The sequence below is a fragment of the Myxocyprinus asiaticus genome, chromosome 31, assembly GCF_019703515.2.
Source record: "Myxocyprinus asiaticus isolate MX2 ecotype Aquarium Trade chromosome 31, UBuf_Myxa_2, whole genome shotgun sequence".
Taxonomy (NCBI): Eukaryota; Metazoa; Chordata; class Actinopteri; order Cypriniformes; family Catostomidae; genus Myxocyprinus; species Myxocyprinus asiaticus.
The window spans coordinates 23,317,657-23,340,894 of NC_059374.1; the positions used below are offsets into that span (position 1 = coordinate 23,317,657).

General features: G+C 41.1%; 1 protein-coding gene and 1 long non-coding RNA gene across 2 annotated transcripts; both read right to left on the reverse strand.

The window, feature by feature from the left end:
- Positions 1 to 2,313: 2,313 nt before the first annotated feature.
- On the reverse strand, positions 2,314 to 4,004 carry LOC127422206 (uncharacterized). Its single transcript, XR_007894140.1, has 2 exons — positions 3,899 to 4,004; positions 2,314 to 3,759 (listed from the first exon to the last, which is right to left on the reverse strand). It is a non-coding gene; the product is annotated as an uncharacterized LOC127422206 (long non-coding RNA).
- Positions 4,005 to 21,214: 17,210 nt separating this feature from the next.
- LOC127422137 (signal peptide, CUB and EGF-like domain-containing protein 2) lies at positions 21,215 to 22,878 on the reverse strand. The gene is made up of 5 exons (XM_051665485.1): positions 22,786 to 22,878; positions 22,522 to 22,684; positions 22,071 to 22,364; positions 21,512 to 21,711; positions 21,215 to 21,351 (listed from the first exon to the last, which is right to left on the reverse strand). The coding sequence occupies exons 1-5, from the start codon at positions 22,856 to 22,858 to the stop codon at positions 21,215 to 21,217; spliced, it is 867 nt and encodes a 288-aa protein (XP_051521445.1). The 5' UTR covers positions 22,859 to 22,878.
- Positions 22,879 to 23,238: the final 360 nt, after the last annotated feature.

A 23,238-nucleotide genomic window follows, 5' to 3' on the forward strand; every position in this document is an offset into this window, starting at 1 on the left:
AGTGAAAGATGCATGAGTATAAGTATCAGTATATCTTGTAGACAGGGTTTTAATCTGTACTTAAAGAGGCATGGCCAAAATGTTTATGTCTGGAGGTTTTGATAAACAGTGTGGTGAAGCTGACAAAGCCCTGCTGGCTAATAGCCTACCCGTCAGTAAAGAATCAATGAGAATTGGGTCTTTTTTTATCCAACCAAACACTCCCTCTGGAGCAAACTGGACAAAGTGGATCTTCCCGATGTTCTTAACATGAACATCAGGTCCTAGTACATTTACCATGTTCTGTATAAGGAATGACAGAAGAATATAGAATGAGTTTGTCAATAAGCCACTTCTAGCAATGCTATTGGTGCACCAATATTTTAGGGGCACTATTATATACATTCTCTTTCAAACACACACAGCGGATAAGTTAAAGCAGTCCTGGTCCACAGCTCACCCTTCTCCAAGTCTTGCTTTCATCTGTTGCTTTGATTCTTAGCAGTAGCTGCCCATCTGTAACGAACCTGGCAGTGAGCACCGGCAGTGTGGATGCATACAAAGAGTTACACAGCCTCTCCACCGACACGTACCTCTCACAGTGAAAGCTACAGGGAAGCAAACATCACGTAAATGTCACAATCTGAAAAAATCCAAAATCATTAGCCATATAAGTAGTTGCCATGAAATACTTTTGGAAAGTTAACGTGCCTCCAACTATTTTAAACAGTATTTTGATTATTATTTTAGAATAATTATACATGCAGATTTTACATATGTTTTAATTAAGTGCAGATTAAAATCTGTAATAATAATAAAAGAGAGTTTCACTCCTCATAGGATCAGTCATATGCAGTGCATAAACTTACATTCCCATCTCTACATCAAGACTTCCTCCCTGAAGTCCACATGTGATGTTACAGGAGTAAGTGGATGGGACCACACACTCCAGTGTAGAGGCCAGTCTCACCTGACCTGCCCAACAGCATTTTTTTTTTTTACCCACACAGTGTCTTATCATAGTTAGATTACAGAGAAATGGGGCTGAGTTTGACTCTTAAAAATTGCACATCTCCATTCAGGTTGACAGTCCATCTCACTGTCTCCAGCTGAGCTCTTGAAATCCAATTCATTATAGAAGACAAAACCCATTTTACACAAACATGAAATGCACAATTCTTGCCTATGCAAGTACAAGAGGACGCACCTGTGCAAAGAGAAAAATGAAACAAACACATGACATGATCTGGCTGTTTAATGTTTTTTAAAGGGATAGTTCACCTAAAATTCTAAAAGTCATCATTTATTTACCCACATGTTGTTCCAGACCTGTATGACTTTCTTCCTTCCGTGGTACATACAATGAAAGCGAATGGTGACTGAGACTAACATTACCTTTTGAGTTCCACAAAAACTGGGTTTGGAACAAAATGACGGTGAATAAATGACTATCCCTTATCCTCAAAATCAGTGTCCATTAGATCTAGGGCCCACTAGGTGGCCTCAGCAAACTTTCAAGGGGGCCGCAAGATGACTCAAAATTAAAGTAAGATATATTAAAATACACTTATTTAAAAGCTAAAAGTAGTAGAAAGTGGCCTACAACTTAAAAACTGCCAGTTCCTGAAACGTCTGGAATCGCATATTAATTGTGATTAATTATTTTAATCTAATTTTAATCTAGAACAACTTCATTGGATTGTTACAATGTGATCTGACCTGCAGCTGAGGTGGATGAACTCCCACAGGAGAAACAGGCTCTTTTGGCGTGTAAGTGATTGAAGGTTCCCGTTGGGCATTTGTGACATTCCTCAAGTGACTCTGCTCCACTGTGGTTTCCATATGAGCCAGGTGGACAGGGAACAGGATCAGATGTGCATTGCGGACAAACATACCCCACTGGTCAGGGCTGACCACTATAATGGTGTGAGCCCAGTAGACAGATCATTATACCGGTATAATGCTGCAAGACACGAGCAGAACTAATTTTTGTGTAAATCGTATGCAAGACTGCTCGTATGTAAATTGTCTCATTGAAAATGTACATACAAATGGGTTTATAAATGATTATACTGAATTTATTTGCTATTGAGTGGCTTACAAATAACATTTCGGTTATATACATGTATATATTATAAACTGTATATAAATCAGTGATAGTTTATATTGGTAAGAGAAAGTGTATATTTTGATAATATGAAGTCATAAAACAAAATGCATAATATTTAGTGCTGTCAGTCACAAATAAAATGTAAGTGCTGAAATTTGACTCTAAATATACTTATTTTCTTGTCAAAATGCATTTATTTCCTTAGGAAAGAAAACAAAACAATATGTAACAATATGATGCTTTATTAACATTTTCCAAACAAAGCCTTCCACAGTATAAAGACAGAAATGCACTAAAATAGCACCAATCCAAGTAACATTAAATGTTTCCCAAAGTCTAGGTGGGGGTTTGACTAATTGAACTAGTGCCCACATAGGTTTCATATTCATTGCAATTGGCCTTTAATCTCTTAAACTCAGCATCAGGCACCGCTTTGAACTCCACATGAAAAGCGTTTGCAGAAGAAATCGTCTCATTCTGTGTTTTGGTGATAGTAAGACATGGCGTGATTCTGTAATAATTCAAATGTGCCTTACTTAGGCTTAAAAATACTTGATTACTCTCACAAGTCCCATCTAGGTTTGTTTTGTACAACAAAACATTAAGAGATCCTTTCCCCATCATTTGATCACTAACACTGAATCACTGATGTGCGTGTTTGTGGTGTGTCCGTCAATGTAATGACTCCGGGCAAACACATCGCAAAGGTTCCGCTCTTCCAACCAGTGTTTATGCTGGTTTATGCCGTATTAACGGTAAAATAGTTAATAGCAATTTTTAAAAAATGCACGTGTTAAATGTTTTAAATTAATCGCATGCGTTAACGCATTAATTTTGACAGCTCTAATAATATTATAAAAGAATAGCATGTCACATAGCATGTCAAAGGATGACTGTATTTTCAGAGTCACATAGGAGTCCATCAGTGTGTGCTGACTTGGAGGATACAGATATCCTAGTGGACACAGGAGGCACTGGAGTTGAGGGGACAGACTGGGCCGATAGGTACCCGCTCCACATTGCACACAACTGCTCTCCTTGGACTTCCTCAGTCCACTGCTGTTCAGCGGCATCCAGCCATCTGCACAGGACAGCATGACAGAGCTGCTGGCTGGGCAGTAATGTGGAAAAGTACATCTGCCAAACAGTGTTGACACCTTATTTGGATCATTGTTTATCTGAAGTGTATTTGTTAATGTAGGTTGGTGAGGAACATGTGTGACAGCTGTGGTGAGCTGTAGGTGTAAGAAAGGGATATTTCAACCAAAAATCAAAATTCCGTCATCATCTATTCACCCTCATGTTATTCCAAATCCGTATGTCTTTCTTTGTTCTGATCATCACAAAAGAACATGTTGGGCAGAATGTTAGGAATTGATATCCTCAGTCACCATTCACTTTTATTGCATTTGCTTTTCTATACAATGAGAGTAAAACGTGGCTGAGGCTGTCATTCTGCCTAATGTCTCCTTGTGTTTTTCATGGAACAAAATCATATGAGGGAAAATAAATGAGAGAATTTTAATTTTTTTGGTGAATTATCCCTTCAAAAATGTATGAATGTCTCTGCATTATATAACAAAATATCAAAACAAAATTGTAGTGATCATAGTGATCAACTATGCCATCAGAGTAAAAGCCAGGCGGACACATGTGTGGTGTAGGATCACCTATATGAAGACAAAGGGGATAGATACTGTAAAGCTGGGTTTTACTATATGGATATTTGTCAGGTATTAACTGTTAGACTTAATGTATCTGAAATATTGACAAACAGCATTTAAAAAACATTTATAGCCATTGACGTACCCTCTTTGCACCAGTGTTTTGGAGGGCAGGGCAGGCAGTCATGTATACTGTACTTGCTCCAGGGGTTTCCCTTATAGTGTTGGCAGTTGGCTAGAGGTTCCGCTGTGCCTTCAGGGCAATAAAACCTTGCCCGAACAAACAAAACTAAAAGTAAACACACAACCTAGCCCTCTACTGTTAATATGTCTGATGTCTTTACTGTAAGGATTTACAGTATTTGAAATAAGCTTATCCTTAGATTACTTACAGATTTAAGTAGTCTGAAAAAAAAAATTATATTCTGTAACATTACAACCATAGAAATATTGCAAAAAACAAAAACATATTATTGTACAACAAATACATTGTCAAATCAACATTATGCAGTTGAACGACTACAAATAACACTGTGTGTGTGTGTGTGTGTGTGTGTGTGTGGGCAGGTTTAAGTGGTTTACGAGGAATTGTTTTTAGGTTATAAACTGGTAATTACAAGGGTATTATGCTATAAATGTGGTTTATGAGGACATTTCTACTGTCCCCATAATTCAAATCTCTTAAAAAACATACTAAACGATGTTTAATTGAAAATGTAAAAATGCAGAAAGTTTTTTGTGAGAGTTAGGTTTAGGGGTAGGGTTAGGGTTAGGGGATAGAATCTATAGTTTGTACAGTATAAAAATCATTATGTCTATGGAGAGTCCTCATAATGATAGCTGCACCAACATATGTGTGTGTGTGTGTGTGTGTGTGTGTGTGTGTTTGTTTGTTTGTGTGCACTACACAGTTTTGGCAGTATGTGTAGGTGTGTGTGTAATATCCGCAAATATTAACCCTATAAAGCTGTGCGTATCATATTACATACACGATTTTCTAAAGCCTCTACATCATCAGCATGATAAATACTTTGCCTGTTGATTAATGTTAGGGTTAGGGTTGTATGCAATGTATAGCAAACTCTGTTGTATGCAATGTATTAGATGTCTACTTCCTCCTAGAAGACCTTGACATTCCATAAATATAAACAAATATAAAAAACAAAACATTTTTGTTTTAACATATTCATTTAGTCAGTGTTGAGAATAATCCAAAGGTATTTTGACCAAATTTAAGATTAAGATTCGTTTTTCACAGTTTTTAACTAAAAAATGACCCGAACATAACAGGAGGGTTAAGTCATTATGTTGCTTTATGGAAAGGCTTTGTTGACATACCAGGAGGACATGGGCCAGCACACGTTACTCCCCACTCACATTGGTCCCTGTTGACCAGTTGACCCTGTTGCAACAGCATGATGATAAATGACAACAATCTTCAACAGAGAGTTCAATGCATTACTGACAATTATTAGAACAAACAATTCTTCTACCAAAAAATTTAGTTAAAAATCCTAAGGCAATGTTCACACTAACTCATTTTTGTTTAAAAAATTAGTTTTCAGTTTTCTAACGTCATCATTTTCCGATGTACGCAATAATAAAGATCGTTCTCTAAAGCCTCTTTTTTTTCTGTGGAGGAAAATGGCATTCTAGTGTGGATGAGAGGCGTAAACATTGCAAAATCAGCACAACTTATAATTTACAACTGTTTTGAATGAGGCTGATTCTCTCAGAATTTAGATTCATAACTATCCGTTTATAATGATCATTAGGCAAACTGGTGTTCAGTACAATTTGTATAATCTGTAGGTGTACATGCAGAACGTTCCTGGTGGGCATGTCAAGCACTCTATCTCCTCCTGCAGACTACCTACATCAGGAGTGGTGAACGTGCCATTGGGACAGGGTTGAGGGACCACGGTGGCTGCAATTAAAGCAAATTAAAATAGATAGGGCTAATGTGCATAGCATTAACAAAGTAGACACCATAGATAGCTACAGCTGGGTTAAAGGCTGTTCAGACCAAACGCATTCTTACGGTGAAAAAAAGCTAGACAAAGAGCAACGAATATAACAGAACACAAGTATCTCAAGATGCACTTTTAAGAGTTACAATTCTTTTTAAATAAAGCAGTGAGAAGCTGCACAACAGTCAAGGATGTCCGTCTAGCATGTTTACATAGAAAAACAATGGAAAAGCAGAACAGAGTACCTGCAGGGCAGTAGGACTATGGTGGGCAAGGATGAGGGTCTCCAATGATTGCCTCATCACAGTAATAGCCTGGACAGCATGGGATGCAGTCATCAGGGCAAGACGAGGGGAGACAACTAACAATTTGACGAGTTGAAATAACAAGGCGATGTAAAACAGGAGATGGTAAACGGGTGAGGGAATTGTATCATAATACTTTATACTGTACATAATACTTTATCTCTGATCCCTCAGACGTCACTGTCTTAAAAAACGGCATTCATCTGTAATTGATATCATGAACATGGGCTTGAGATAACTTTAGTAAACCTTTGTTAGTCAACACCACTTGACACAGCATCCACAGATGCAATTTAAGATTTTACTATGCAAAGCAGAAGCATACATTAACACTGTCCAGAAGCGCTGCCGACTTCTCTGGCCTCGGTCTCATCTGAGATGGAAAGTAAAACGGTGGAACTGTGTTTTTTGGTCTGAAGAGTCCACATTTCAAAAAGTTTCTGAAGAACAAAGCCGTCGTGTTATCCGGACCAAAGAGGAAAAGGGCCATCCAAGCTGTTATTAGCGTCAGGTCCAAAAGCCAGTGTGTATATGGGCCAGGGGTGTGTCAGTGCCCATGACATGGGTAACTCGTATATCTGTGAGAACACCATGAATGCAGACAGATATGTAAACATTTTGGAGTAACCTATACTGCCATCCAGCACCATCCCTGCATTTTCCAGCAAGACAACTTTAAACCACATACTGCCTGGATTACAAGTGCATGGCTGTGTGAGCAGAGAGTGTGCGTGCTAGATTGGCCTGCCTGTAGTCCTGACCTGTCTCCAATTAAGAATGTGTGGCACATTATGAAGCACACCAAATGGCAATGAAGACCCCGTACAATTGTGCAGCTAAAGACCTACATAATGGATGAATGGGGGAAATTCCACTTTCTAAACTTCACAGACTTGTGTCTTCAGTGCCCAAATGCTTAATAAGTGTTATTAGAAGAAATGGTGATGTTTCACAGTGGTTAACACTCGACTTTCCCAACTTTTTTAGACCGTGTTGCAATCATTTGATTTGAAGTTACTGTACACTTAAAAATAAAAAATAAAAAAAATGAAATTCACAGGGTAAAACATCATATAATGTGTAGTTGTAGTGCTTTCAATATAGCAAAGAGTGAATATAATTTACAAATCACTCCTTTTTGTTTTTATTAGCATTTTTTATACTGTCCCAACTTTTTTGGAATTGGTGTTGTAGTAAAATAAATGGAAAACACTTGTAAATTATAAAATATTATTCTTTGTAGGGTTCTGGGGAATATTGGAATGCCATTTAATACCTCACACCAACTCAATGGGAATCTGTTCGTTATTGCTTCTTTAAGTGTGTGCTAGTGCTTGAATCCACATGGTCTACTGTATTTGAAAGCTCATAAATAAATAAAATGTATAAATTATTCATTTCCAAATCGCCTAAATGCTGATACTGCATTGTTTATTGTATATACAGTATATATATAGTATACAGTATATAGATATCCATATGTATCCATACACACCAGTGAGGTTACGAATGCTGCTCACTGGGCAGGGAAGAGGTGTTAGGGTTCCAGAGGGGCAAAAGTGACCCTGTGGGCAGGGGTCGTTCCTTAGGTAGCCAGTCGGATTCAAAGGTGCAGGATATGCTGACCCTACTTGGCAGAAATAACCCTGCTGTCATTGGTCTACAAGTAAAATAGATAAGATATCAGAAATTAGTCCATATACTTGCTGAAACAAACATCTTAAACCAGCACAATCTGGTTTGCTGGTATTAGCTGGTCTCCCAAACTGGTCAGGCTGGTCTGTTTGCTGGTTTTAGAGGGGTTTTGGCACTTCTCAGCTGGCAAGGCTGGGAAACGATAAACCAGCTAAATGCCAACTTTGCCAGGCTGGAAGATCAGATAGACTAGCTAGTATAGACCTACAAACCAGTTTATACTGGGAAGACAGTAATTCAGACCCTCATTAATTTATTTTAAACGAATATTTCACCCAAAAATCACAATTCGGTCATCATTTACTCACCCTCATATTATTTCAAACCCATATGACATCCTTTCTTCTATGCAATGAAAGTGAATGTTTTTTTGTGTTCCAAAGAGGAAAGAACAATATGGATCAATAGTATATAATACAAAGAACAATAATATTTCGAACAATATGATGATCATAAGATGAGTGAATGATGACAGAATTTTCATTTTGGGTGAACTATTCCTTTAACAAATAACACTGACCTTTTGCGACCCCACGCAAACATGCGTGGATGTTGTATTTTGGCTTCGCTGTATGAAACACGTAATTTAAATTAATTTAAACTGACCGATCTCAGTTCAGGAGACTCCATGCTGTCAGTAAAGGGTTAAACTTTCAATCAATGGGTTCATCCAAAAGCTGAAATATGTTGCTTTCAGAGGCTTTATATGGAGTTAGGATGAAATAAGGTACATTTCAAACTGTTCTGAGACCAGTGCAGACAGACAGCACACTGAAGGTTAAGTCATTCACTAAAAAGGGATCAAGGGATAAAGGGAGCATCCTATAGCTCTGTATGCAGCTAAGTGCATTCACTTCTAAAACCAACCAAAATTTCAGTTTCAGGCTGCAGATGATGTTTGGACCACTCAACATGTTTGGCAGACCTGGGGCAATGGAAATCAGAAGATAGATTCAGAATTTATAATGTATAATTTTATTTTAACATGGTTGGCAGTGATTGGATTATGCTGGCCATTACTTGTATCAAAATGAATTATGCTAATTTCTTATGTAATGTCTCTAACATCTCAAAACATGAATAACCAACACTCCTGGAAACACAATAAACAATTTGATCAATTTTTCAGAATTTCCATAGCTTGGTATTATTTAAAATTTCACAAATTAGACCCGCTGTCCACAGATGTGGATTTAAATTTTTAGGAAAACTATTTGCTCTAGAATTTTTTATTTTTTTTTTGCATGTTATAACAAAGTTCAATGGAAAGGAGGATACACCATAGCCTGGTCCTCGGCCACTCCTCCTCCCACTAGTGGACGACAGCCACGCCTCCCTGGGCGTATCGGAGGCAGTCCTCCGGCCCCTGGTGGACAGAATGCCCCGCCGCATTTTCAGTGGACGGAAGGGGTCTCCCCCACCCCTGGCAGCGGCCCTGACTGCTCCAGACGGTCGGCTAGGAGCCCCTCCTACCCTCACATTCAGCGGCCGTTCCTCCGCTCTCAGATGGCCACGCTCCTTCGTCCCGGCGGATGGCCGCGGCTGCTCCATTAGGGTGGATGGTAGTGGCGAGGACTCTACTACGGTGCATCCCTCCTCCTTCCCGGGTTGCGGCACCAGTGTAACAAAGTTCAATGGAAAGGAGGAGGCGAGAACTGGCTTGACAATATAAATAATAGTTTAATGATTAACTTAAACAAAAAGACAAACACATGCCAGGCAGCTGCCCGTAACTCTCTCTCTCTTTCGAACTGCCGTCTCCAGTCGCCTTTATCCCTCTCGAGCTTGATCAGCCTGATTAGGGGCAGGGTGTGCAGAATCACGGCCCGGTCCCGCCCTCCACCCTGCCACACATTTATTAGGTTCTACTAGAACCTAATGAAAAATGCCCGCAGCAGTCACACTTGGGTCATAGGAGGTTAAAAAACCTTAAGGCATTGTGGTTATTATTATAGTAGGATTTTATCAGACCCTGTGGTTGTGACAAGCCAGGTGAACTGCAGTTGGGACCAGTAGGACAGGGCACACAGGAAGCATCAGATTGAGCTTTGGTAACATGTCCCAGTGTGCCAACAGGGCAGAGCACAGCTGCTGTGGTGCCAGTAGGGCATAAATGATCTGATGCATCACTGAAAAGATAGTACATAATGAGAGCCACATAAATCAATACCAGCTCTTTCAAGCAGTGGCACGTTACAGCAAACATAAGCCATATATGGTTCAACATATTTCAGGATTTGCAGCAAAGTGGAAAACATACTTAATCTCATCACAGGGTAAGGACTCACCCATAGGACATGGTAAGGGCTTCTGAGTGCCAGGGGAAGGACACATAGTGCCAGTTGGGCATGAGAGACAGTGGGCGGCCCCAGTAGCACTGCTGTATGTACCAGACTTACATGGCACTTCCAATGAAGCACTGATGGGGCAACTGTGTCCGCTTGGACAAATATAACCCTGCAGTCCATCTATTGGATGAGCACTCCGACTACCATCAATACACACATATCTGCACTGAAAAATAGGGCTGTCACATCACATTTGATCAGCTACATCAAACTAATTTTCAAGAGATTATTTTTTTCAAAACCACACAATTATCTTATAATTACAATATATACTACATTTTAGATGTCTGATGGATAACCCTTATTCCACTGATCAGCAATATGATAAAAGACACCAGTGTTTAATAACTCATTATCTATAAAGAATAAACAATTCTTCCACCAAGTAATACAGTTCATTATTCTAATGGTAGGCTGTTTGTGGTAGCCAAGCAATATAGGAATTCTTTTTTATTACAGTGTGGCTTATCCAATTAGAAATTAGAGTCAGACCAATCCATTTTATCATTTCACTTTAACCCTTTCACAGTAGCTAATGTTCATACGCTAAAAAGCAAATAGCAAAGATTAGAGCTTATTGCAAAACCACTTTACTGTATCTGTTTTTATTCCCTGCCACAATTGGATAGAAAATGGAGTCATTTTAAAATGTGAGTTTTCATTTGAGGCCATTCCTCTACTTATTTGCACTTGACATAACATTTTTGTACCAGAGAATATCAATAATAGATTTAATGTACTTCTCAGTAAAGTACAAGAAATCTATAACATCTGAAATCTTACAAATGTATCCTCTAAGATCCATTAGACCACATGAGTGCACGTAGCTGGCTGAACTGAAATCGGTGTGGATGTATGGTTGTCAGATAATGGTGTATGGTTCCAGAAACACAGATTTAATTACCCAGCATCACAGAGAGCTGCTTCTGAGGCATGGATCAATGCAGGCTGCTCACAAAAGTACCCAGGAGGGTACGGCTGGCACTGCTCCACCCCACTCAACCCTGAGGAGCTGGAGAATGTTCCAGCAGGGCATGGGAGAGGGAAGCCAATACCAGTCGGGTAATAATGACCAGGAAGGCTCATGCCGTAGCCTGTAGATTCAATCGGCAAATCACAAATCGTAAATTAGTTTAACCCTTAATTAACAAACAGTATGTTTATTAAGAGAGAACTAACAGTATACCACATTTCCAGCGCTGTTTTCTCTACTTATCCTTTTATTCCTTTAAAGGGACAGTTACCCCAAAAAATGATATTAAATATTATATTATTATATTAATCATATTCCTCATTTAACTTTCTTTCTTTAGTGGAACACAAAAGGAAATATTAGGTAGAATGTTAGTCTCAGTCGCTGGGTCTCTTACATTCTGCCTAACATTTCTTGTTGTGTTCCATGGAAGAAAGAAAGTCAAATGGTGGGTGAGTAAATAATGACAAAATTTCATTTTTGGGTGAACTGTCCCTTTAAATGCACACAGTATTTTATTTTCATGAAAAAAATGGGTGCAGTGGTGAGAGTCTTACCTGCAAGGCATGGGAGACATTCATCTATACTGGTTGCCCCAAACTGAGGCTCCACTGTTCCTGGAGGGCAGGGGAACTGTGTGTCCTGTGCTGTTTCCAAGGCGCAAAAATGCCCTGATGGATAGGGAAGAGGCTCTGAAACTCCTCCTGCATTGTAATGAAAAATAATCTATCACAATAGAATTGGGAGCAAGCATAGACACATTTTTGAATAAATTCAAACAAAAATAAGTGGCTGATATAAAGACTGAAATAATAACCTACACTGACAGTAACAGCCTAACGGACATGGTTCACAGTTTTCTCTGTGATTGTTTCCCATGACAGAGCTGAAAGTGCCTGTAATACAAGCCAGGAGCTTGGTGTGCTTGTAGGGCAATAGAAGCTGGCAGGACAGAGGCTTTGCTCTGGGCCGCTAGAGCCCCAGTCACAGAAGTAGCCTGCTGAACATTCACCTACACACCACAGTTAGACAATAATAGAACATGACTCATGCGCTGTATCATACAACTCCAAACTCCGGCATTTATCAAGTGCTTCTTAACATTACTGTTGTGCTATTTCTCTAAAGCTTTGTTAAAAAGGAATTTAAAAAGAGAGCACCTGCTTTGATTCCCAGATGACAGTATGCCCCTGGTGGACACAAATTGACAGTGCTGTTGTCAGTGGGGTTGGGAACTATGGCCTGCACAAAACAGTGGAATCTAGGGGCACAAGGCCCGGAAGGCTGAGAGAGTCCATCTGGACCACAGAAATAGCCTATAGGACACACCAGGCATTTCCCTAAATTAAACAAAAAGAGATACAAGAAGCATGAAAGAAACTGAAAAATCACTGCATTTGAAGACCCTGTGAAATGGCTTTGGTGCAGTTTTTGGTCCTCTCTTGACATATTTCCTCTTGAAACAGGAGCCACCCCTCTTGTCCCTTTTTTTAAATAGCCAGTAGACTTTAGTTGCATCACAAACCATGATTTGCTACTTGCTAGTCGGTTGCAGGAGGAATATTCTCATTCTAGGATGTATTTGATTGCACAAAAATCTGAGTAGTGCAAGATGAGTCATCAGTATTTTCATTAAAATATTTTTTTTTTCTCAAGAGAAAAACTGACTCTGTTTACATGTACTTAAGAAAACAGCTTATTGCAGGGTTTTTGCAGAGAGCGGCATTCTAACTTGTCATGTAAATGCAGTTTTCCTTATGCCCGACTTGATATCACCAGAACCCCAGTAGCACATGCGGTTTTGGGTGTGAGTTCTTCTTAATGGGTTTACCCATAACCCTTTCCCCCTCTCACTGTGTACGTGTCACCCCATAGGTTTCACATCAAGCACTTTGCACGGCCTCTCCTCCCTTCTTTGTAATGCATATGGATTATAGAACCTGCTAATATTATTAGTCCCTGACCGAAATATTATATATTATATATAATTATATATTAGCCTTTCACCAGTATATAGGCTTTAGAATTGGGTGTCATAGCATAGTTTGTCCAGCAGAGCGTGCTCCGACTCCATTGTTTACAGAGCTGACTCTGACTTGACGGTGGCTCTGCAGACAGGGCGGAGTTCAGCGGTGTCATCAAGGTAAGTTGTTAACTAGTTTATGAAATACATACTGGAAACTTAATTAACAATGACCCCATCATTTTCCCTTTTCAATATAACTAATATAACGTTAACTTTGTCCCTGACAACCATGTCACTCATGTCTGTTTGCTGTTAGCCAGCTATAGTTTGTCAGTGCAGTCAGTAATGTAGCAGATTGAAAGGTAAACATCAGAGCATCTTTTTGCAGCTCAGCAGACAACGGTGCGGTGGTGGATTGTGTCTGTTGAGTGTTGATTTCATGCTATGTTATTACCTAGTTGGTGAGACACAATGCTGGAAAGTAAAATAAACAATGTCCGTCTTTTACTCTCCGTGACAATGAGCTTATAGCTAACTAGCTAATCACGTAGCTACTTTCATTGTTGTCAGCTGAGTGGAAGCTAATGAGTAAACATGTATTCACCAAACTGTTTTGTTTAGGATTCACAGTTTGGTACCCCCTTCAACCGAACAATTCCAGTCGTTGCATTTATAAAATGTAATATTTAAAAGTCTGGTTTTCCACCATTGAAAGTTTTCCCTGAACTTGTATAGCAGAATACAGTGTAACACTGCTGCCACTTTTCATCTCTTGTCTCGGCAAATGTAAATGCTTCTTGTTGTACAACCTGCCAATAATTGACTGGCAGTATTAATATAGTCAGCATTTGACTGATACTAAACAGTACTGATGTTTATTTAGCTATTTATTTTTATTTTTATTTATTCTTTATTTTAATGGTCAGCATTTGACTGATACTAAACAGTAGTACTGATGTTTATTTAGCTATTTATTTTATTTTTATTTATTCTTTATTTTAATGGTCAGCATTTGACTGATACTAAACAGTACTCATGTTTATTTAACTATTTGTTTTATTTTTATTTATTCTTTATTTTAATGGTCAGCATTTGACTGATACTAAACATAAGGTACTGATGTTTATATAACTATTTATTTTATTTTTATTTATTCTTTATTTAAATGGTCAGCATTTGACTGAAACAAAACAGTACTACTGATGTTTATTTAGTTATTTTATTTTTATATATTTTTTATATTAATTGTCAGCATTTGACTGATACTATACAGTTGTAGTGAAGATACTGGGGCAGTAGTGTTAAGGTCCATGTGCAGTTTAATAAGGCAAATAAATAGTAAAAACAAAGTAACAAAACAAAGAGCAAAAACAAAGGCAGGCAAGGGATCAGTACACAGATAGGCAGTCCAGAAAGGCAAACATAGTAAGTCTGATAGGCAGAGGGGTAATCCAATAAACAGGCAGTAAATCCAAAACACTCACAAGAAGGCTGGGGAATTCGGAGAACAGGCAGGAGTCAAACACAGGCTAATCAATGATAGTAATAATGCTCAGAATTGTAGACTAGGCAAACAAGACTTCGTGTTGAATGCGTGGAAACTGGGAACTTAAATAGACAGGGTTAAATGTGATACAGGTGGAAGAGTAATCAGTCTGACTGGAGGATTATGGGAAATGTAGTTTGTGGAATGTTGAAACTCAGGTGATGGCGACCTCTGGCGGCGTTCGGGGGAGATGGCAGGCGCTGCGGGTATAACAGGGCCCCCCCGTGAACAGCTCCTGACATGAGGAGGTTGTCTACGTTGGGGTTTACCTCGACCTCTAGGAGCGGGTTGATGAGGGAAATTGTGGTGAAACTCAGTGATGAGATTAGGGTCCAGAATGTCCTCAGAATTAGTCCAGGAACGTTCCTTGGGACCGTAGCCTTCCCAGTCCACCGAATATTGAAGTGTCTGACCCGGCGTCGAGAGTCCAGGAGCTTGTGTACCCGAAAGGCTTCTTCTCCATCAGTGAGGAATGGAAGGGGTCTCTGAGGGTCTTGAGAACCTTCCTCTCTCGGAGGTGCCGCAGGTTTGAGCAGGGACACATGAAATGTAGGGGAAATATGGTAGTTAGCAGGGAGCTGAAGTTTAAATGATACAGGGTTAATTTGACGGAGAATTTTGAAAGGGCCAACATACCTGGGACTTAGTTTCTTGCACGGGAGTTGTAGACGAAGATCTCGGGTTGATAGCCAGACCCATTGTCCAGGAGCATAGTTGGGATGCATGTAGTAGGTGGACATGATCTTGGTCCCAGATAGCCTCGCTGCGTTGCATCCAGTCGTCGACAGCGGGAACATCGGAAGGTTCCTCGGTCCAGGGAAAGAGTGGTGGTTGAAACCCTAAGATGCATTTGAACGGTGTGGTTCCGGTGGCAGGTTTGAACAGAGAGTTCTGAGTATATTCAGCCCAGGGTAGGAAACGGTTCCAGTCGTGTTGGTTGACTTGACAGTAGGCTCAGAGGAATTTACCCAGATCCTGGTTTTGCCGTTCGACTTGACAATTAGATTGAGGGTGATAACCAGAAATTAGAAATTGAGTAATTTGAAGAATGCGGACCAGACTCGTGAGGTGAACTGGGGACCACGGTCAGAGACAATGTCCTCAGGAAGGCCATAAAGGTGGAAAATGTAATGAAACAGGCTCTCTGCACATTCCATGGATGAAGGAAGTTTGGGCAGAGGGATGAATCTACAGGCTTTAGAGAATCGATCCACCATGGTTAGGATGGTAGTGAAACCCTGTGAGTTGGGTAGATCCGTGACGAAGTCCACTGCGATATGGGACCAAGGATGTCGAAGGGGCAGGAAGAGGCTGAAGGAGACCAGACGGGAGCTGTCGAAGAGATTTAGTGGTGGCACACACATTGCAGTTTTTAACATAGTTAGCTACTTCAGTGGCTAGGTTTTCCCACCAAAACCGGTTTTGCACTAACCTGCATGTAGCTTGAGCGCCTGGATGTCCCGAGCAGGCCGAGTCATGAACCCACTGAAGAACCCTGTTCCGTAAGGAACTGGGGACAAAGACTTTGTCAGGAGGGCAGCCAGTGGGAGTGGGTCCTTGGTTCTGAGCTTGGGTAATATCAGCCATGATATCCCACTGTACAGGAGCAACAATGAGAGTAGGTGGGATGATGGAAGTCACAGTGTTGTTGTCACTGGAGGAATCATAAATGCGGGACAGAGCGTCGGCCTTGGTGTTCTTAGACCCAGGTCGAAAGGTGATAGTGAAATCGAATCTGGAGAAGAAGAGAGACCACCAGAAATTGATGGTGAGCTCCCTCTAGCCAGTGTCTCCACTCCTCAAAAGCCATTTTCATGGCCAAGACTTCTCGACTGCGACATCGTAGTTTCTCTCGGCCAAAGATAACTTGCGTGAGTAGAATGCACAGGGATGGAGTTTAGTGGGAGATCCTTGTCGCTGGGAGAGTACCGCACCTGCTCCAGAGTCAGAAGCATCTACTTCTAGCACGAAGGGTCGAGAGGGATCAGGATGATGGAGAATAGGGGCAGTAGAGAAGCGACACTTGAGATCAAAGGCTTGACAGGTGGAAGGTGTCCAGTTTGATTTTTGGGCTTTACCACGGAGCAGAGAGGTGAGTGGGGCAGCCACGGAGCTGAAATCTCGAATGAAACTTTGGTAGAAGTTTGCAAAGCCAAGGAAGCATTGTGGTTCCTTAATAGACACCTGTAAGGGCCACTGCAGTACTGCTTGTACTTTGGAAGAGTCCATGGTAACCCCCTCAGAGGAGATGATATAACCAAGGAAGGAGATGGTGGACTGGTGGAACTCACATTTCTCCATCATTGGCGTAAAGCTGATGTTGAATAAGACGGTTGAGTACCACTCTGACATGTTGAACGCGTTCATCGAGGGAAGATGAGAATATAAGGATGTAATCGATGTAGACTAGAACCCACTTGCCAATAATGTCACGGAAAATGTAATTCATGAATGCTTGAAAGACAGAAGGACTATTGAAAAGTCCAAAAGGCATCACCTGATATTCATAGTGGCCAGTGTGTGTAGAGAAGGCTGTTTTCTATTCATCCCCCTCCCAGATGCGGATCAAATTGTAGGCATTAGGAAGATCCAGCTTAGTGTAGATTTTGGCATTTCTTAACTGCTTTAGTGCAGGTCGTACCAAAGGAAGGGGTAGCGATACTTGAAGGTGACAGAGTTCAGGCCTCAATAGTCAATGCATGGACGAAGACCCCCGTCCTTCTTTCCTACGGAGAAGAAAGCCGGCAAAGCTGGAGAGGTGGAGGGTCGAATGAAATCCCTTTCTAGGGATTCTGCTATGTATTCTTCCATAGCTTTAGTCTCTGGCTCAGATAAGGGGTAAATTCGTCCAGGTGGAGGAGAGGAGCCTGACAAAAGGTCAATAGCACAGTCACAGGAACGGTGAGGAGGAAGTTGGGTTGCTTTAGCTTTACTGAATGCCTCCCGGAGATCCGAATAAGATTGTGGCAGGGTCGACATCTCCTTTTCTGGGAGGATAGTCGCGGTACATACCGGAGGGAGAGAGATGGGTTCAGGGAGGTTGAGGCAAGACTGGAAAAAGGAGGTACTCCAACAAGTAATTTGTCCATCTCTCCAGGAAATCTTAGGGTTGTGAAATCTCAGCCATGGTAAGCCAAGAACAATCGGGTTTTTTGGAGAGTGAGTGACCTGGAACTGAATTTCCTCATGATGAATGTGTCCAACTTGGAGATGAATGGGTTGAGTTATCTGCTGAATCTTGCCGGAGCCCAGGGGTCGTCCGTCTAGTGCTGGGGAACAAGGGACAATCTTAGATTCATGGCGAGGGCCAGATCAATGAAATTACCAGCAGCCGCAGAATCTAAGATGACTAACATCTGCAGTTCACTATTCTGAACATGCAATATGACAGACAATTGAAACTGATCAATATGAATCAAATTTGAGAATTCAAAACTCACCTTCGCAGGGCAGGCAGCCAGTAAATGTCCCGACTGTCTGCAGTAGACACAAAGTCTCTCTCTGAGACGCCATTGTCGCTCTTTGGTGGTGAGGGAGGAACGACCCACTTGCATGGGCTCGTGAAGACTGGTAGCAGCGATGTCAGAAGGAATTGATTGTAGAGAGCTGACTGGATGACAGGCAATGATCAGGTTGTCCAGGTGAATGGCAAGTTTGATGAATTCATCCAGAGATCTTCCCTCATCACGACATGCTAGTTCCATTTGAAGGTCAGGGTTTAGTCCTTTACGGAACAACAGTTTTAACGTAACCTCCACCCACATGGTTTGTGCTGCTAGAATGCGGAATGATAAAGCAAATTCAGTGGCTGGCATATTATTCTGCTTTAGACACAACAGAAGTTCTCCAGGGTCCTTACCACCCTCGGAGTGCTCAAAAACTTCCCGCAAGCGAGTTAGGAAGTGAGACAAAGAACCTTTCAAGATGTTTTCTTGACTCCAAACTGCCATAACCCAGTCTAGAGCTTTGCCTGGCAGCAGTGATATAATGAAGGAAACACGAGCTTCATCGTTGGGATACATGTGAGGTAGTTGCGACAGAAAAGTAACAGAATCCTAGACACTTGCTGGGTGATCCGTCAAACTTCTCTGGAAGAGAGAGTCAAGGATTAACAACAGCCGCAGAGGGCATTGGGCTGCAGGCGGAACTGCTAGTGGAAACCCCCTTCGGAGATACACATGGGTTGGGTTGAACGGATTTGAAGAGTTCTTCCGTGATAGATGTGAGCTTGCACAGCTGCTGATGGGGACTAGTCAGCATGGCTGTTTGCGCTGAAACAAGCTTGTGTAACTGTTGAAAAGCTGCTGGATCTAGGTTTGGTGAAGTCTTCTGTAGCGAAGACACCGGGGCAGTAGTGTTAAGGTCCATGTGCAGTTTAATAAGGCAAATAAATAGTAAAAACAAAGTAACAAAACAAAGAGCAAAAACAAAGGCAGGCAAGGGATCGGTACACAGATAGGCAGTCCAGAAAGGCAAACAAAGTAAGTCCGATAGGCAGAGGGGTAATCCAATAAACAGGCAGTAAATCCAAAACACTCACAAGAAGGCTGGGGAATTCAGAGAACAGGCAGGAGTCAAACACAAGGTAATCAATGATAGTAATAACACTCAGAATTGTAGACTAGGCAAACAAGACTTTGTGTTGAATGCGTGGAAACTGGGAACTTAAATAGACAGGGTTAAATGTGATACAGATGGAAGAGTAATCAGTCTGGCTGGAGGATTATGGGAAATGTAGTTCGTGGAATGTTAAAACTCAGGTGATGGCGACCTCTGGCGGCGTTCTGGGGAGATGGCAGGCACTGCAGGTGTAACAACAATACTGATGTTTATTTAACTATTTGTTTTATTTTTATTTTTATTTATTCTTTATTTTAATGGTCAGCATTTGACTGATACTAAACATACAGTACTGATGTTTATTAAGCTATTTATTGTATTTTTATTTATTCTTTATTTAAATGGTCAGCAATTGACTTATACTAAACATACAGTACTGATGTTTATTAAGCTATTTATTGTATTTTTATTTATTCTTTATTTTCTCAGTGTTCATTTCTAGAATTTGTTGACAATGTATAACAATAATGTCAAATATTCTTTGATAAAAATATTTAAGAAAGCAGCCATCTGAGTACCTTTGCATAGCCATATCGGTGCAAAATCGGTGAAAAATCTACTTAGAAAAGGTCTGTTTTCATTCCAGCTCAAAAATTAAATATATCAGCCACCATATCGGTAATCGGTGAATTTTCCCTCTCTAAAATCAGTATCGTATCAGTCTCAAAAATCCCATATCGGTCAGGCTTTAAATATTATATAGGATGTGTCAGGAACTGCCTTCAATTAGGAGACCATCCTTTTTGGCTGACAGCATCTCCCTATGAGTGTATAAGGCAATCGGGGAGTTGTCCATATCTTTCCATAGGTGGATCTCGGACACAAGATTATACGATAGGTTACCAATCCTGTAACCACATTTCTCTGAAACATCGAGTGGAGAGATCCTCCAAGTTTGCCCCGCTTGCTTCACAGGAAGCAAATATGCTTACTGAGGAAAGTAGCACATACAGGTCCTTTTATTTCCTCAGGTAAGGGCAGGGCCTTAAAGCGGCATTGGACACACACTCCTGTCTGTCAAGCCAGATTTGGTGCAATTTGATGCTTCTGCAGAGGTGCGTATCCCCTTCCCATAGGTGGATCTCTCCACTCAATGTTTCAGAGAACTGGGGTTACAGAATAGGTAACTTATCAGCTCTCACTCACACCTACGGGGCAATTTAGAGTCTCCAATTCACTTGTGGGGGAAACTGGAGCACCTGGAGGAAACCCACACAGGCATGGGGAGAACGTGCAAACTCCACACAGAAAGGCCCAGTTGAGCTAACCACTGAGCCACCATGCCGCCCTGGCACATTTTTTTAAATATCATATATTCACTGTGCATTATCACATTAAGAATCAGTCGGTTGAGTTTTATATGGAGTTAGGATGAAATAAGGTACATTTCAAAATGCTCTGTGACAAGTGCAGACAGACAGCACACTGAAGGTTAAGTCATTCACTAAAAAGGGAGCAAGGGAGAAAGGGAGCATCCTATAGCTCTCTATGCAGCTAGTGCATTCACTCCTAAAACCAACCAAAATTTCAGTTTCAGGCTGCAGATGATGTTTAGACCACTCAACATGTTTGGCAGACCTGGGGCAATGGAAATCAGTACATAGATTCAGAATTTATAATGTATAATTTTATTATAACATGATTGGCAGTGATTGGTTGATGCTGGCCATTACTTGTATCAAAATGAATTATGTTAATTTCTTATGTAATGTCTGTAACATCTCAAAACATTAATAACCAACACTCCTGGAAACATAATAAAAAATGTGATGAAAAAAAATCAGACTTTCTATAGCTTGGTATTATTTAAAATTTCACAAATTAGACCCACTGTCCACAAATGTGGATTTAAATGTTTAGGAAAAGTATTTGCTCTAGAAAGTTTTTTTCATTTATTTATTTATTTGTTTTCATGTTTATTAGGTGCTACTTGTTACAAATCAAAAAGGGAAATGAAAAATGCACACAGCAGTCACGCTTGGGTCTTAGGAGGTTAAAAAACCTTAAGGCATTGCAGTTATTATATAGTAGGATTTTATCAGACCCTGTGGTTGTGACAAGCTAGGTGAACTGCATTAGAGGCCGGCAGTACAGGGCACACATGAAGCATCAGATTGAGCTTTGGTAACATGCCCCAGTGTGCCAACAGGGCAGGGCACAGCTGCTGTGAATTACCTGATGCATCACGGAAAAGAGCCACATAAACCAATACCAGCTCTTTCATGCAGCGGCATATGTTACAGCAAACATAAGCCATATATGGTTCAACATATTTCAGGATTTACAGCAAAGTGAAAAACATAATTAATAATCTCATCACAGGGTAAAGACTCACCCAAAGGACATGGTAAGGGCTTCTGAGTGCCAGGGGAAGGACACATAGTGCCAGCTGGGCATGAGAGACAGTGGGCGGCCCCAGTAGCACTGTTGTATGTGCAAGGCTCACATGGCACTTCCACTGAAGCACCAATGGGGCAACTGTGTCCGCTTGGACAAATATAACCCTGCAGTCCATCTACTGGACGAGCACTCTGACTGCCATTAATACACATATCTGCATTGAAAAATAGGGCTGTCACATCACATTTGGTTTATCAGCTACATCAAACTAATTTTCAAAACCACAGAATTATCTTATAATTACAATATATGCTACGTTTTAGATGTCTGATGGATAACCCTTTGTGAAGAGGAGGAGGGTGTGGCCAGGCCGTGATGAGGCACGGCCGGCGCTGAATCAGCTGATCAGCGGGAGAGTGAGATAAAGGGCAGCCTGAGGCACCAGTTCGAGAGAGAGCGACGCATGCGGCCGTGTTACATGTGTATCTGTTTATGTCTGTTTTATGTTGAGTTTTATCATTAAACTGTATGTTTACTGTTCAGCTGGTTCCCGCCTCCTCATTTCCCATCCTTTACCTATTACAGTGGTGCCGAAACCCGTGAGGGATGCGCTGTCACGGAGTCCTCGCCGCTGCCATCTGCCAGGGGAGCAGCCGTGGCCGTCTGCCTGGGGATGGAGGGGTTGCTGCCGGCCGCCAAGAGCCGGACGAACTACGGCTGTCTGCCGAGAAGGGGAGGAGCGGTTCCATCCGCCAGGGGTCGCAGGACTCACTGCCGTCCACTGGGGGAGGGGCGAGCTGGCGCCGCCAGAGGGTGGAGGAGTGGTTGAGGACCGGGAGACAACGTATCTGAGAGCCAGGGAGCAAGTTCTTCTTATATTTAATATTTCAAAGTACCCTGTGGCATTTGCTTAAGTATGCATACTCCTCCTGGTTTGGAATCACTGATTTATAAAATGAGCTAATTTTACAGTTTGCTTTGTACTGTTGTGTGTCAAGTTGTTACCTAAATGTACCATTGGGACAAGGTATTGCTGCAAAACTTCCAACTATAGAGTAAGAGCCAGAGAGACATGGTATTCCAGTTTCATTATCATTTGGGGAGGAAAGAAAGGCTCCTCCAAAACACAAGAATCCATCACTACAAGGGCCGGTTGCGGAGACATTTCCTGGAAAATAAAGTACAGTAAATATGAGTTCCAAAACCCTAAGCCCAGGCAGGATCAACATGCTTTCTCTGGGGACAGTAATCATCATTCCTGCGTCATACCTGACCCCATACAATAGAGAGCATTCAGAAGACTGCCAATCCAGACCGGTTTCCATAACTCCCTGAAGGACATGGCTGTTGATTGGCTGTCCCAATTGGACAATAAAACCAGGTTAACACAGGAATGGGTGTGTCACATCTAAAATAACAAAAACATCCCTAAGCAAAGGCATAAATTACAGATATCCTGTGTCTGTTAATTAATTGAAATATTATGCTCACCGTTCTCAGGACAGAAAAAGTGGGCAGGGCACACTTCACATCTATGCTGGCCTAGACTGGACTGAAAGCTGCCTGGGAAACACGGTCTCTCCATGATGCTTCCCTGTAAGGGCAACAATTCAACAATTAATTTAACCTCATTTTTTTTTTTTTTTTTTTTTTTTTTTTTACACCCTTTTAACACTTTGATGAATAAATTACTAATTACGAAGAGGGAAAAAACATCCACTG

Excerpts from the sequence above, each read along its gene's own strand:
- LOC127422137 (XM_051665485.1), bottom strand. The coding sequence starts at position 22,858 with ATGTCCTTCAGGGAGTTATGGAAACCGGTCTGGATTGGCAGTCTTCTG. Across the intron at positions 22,365-22,521 it reads TGTCCCAATGGTACATTTAG|ATACGTTGTCTCCCGGTCCT; the intron begins GTAACAACTTGA and ends CCTGGCTCTCAG. Across the intron at positions 21,352-21,511 it reads GCCCTTACCATGTCCTTTGG|GTAATTCACAGCAGCTGTGC; the intron begins GTGAGTCTTTAC and ends GTGATGCATCAG.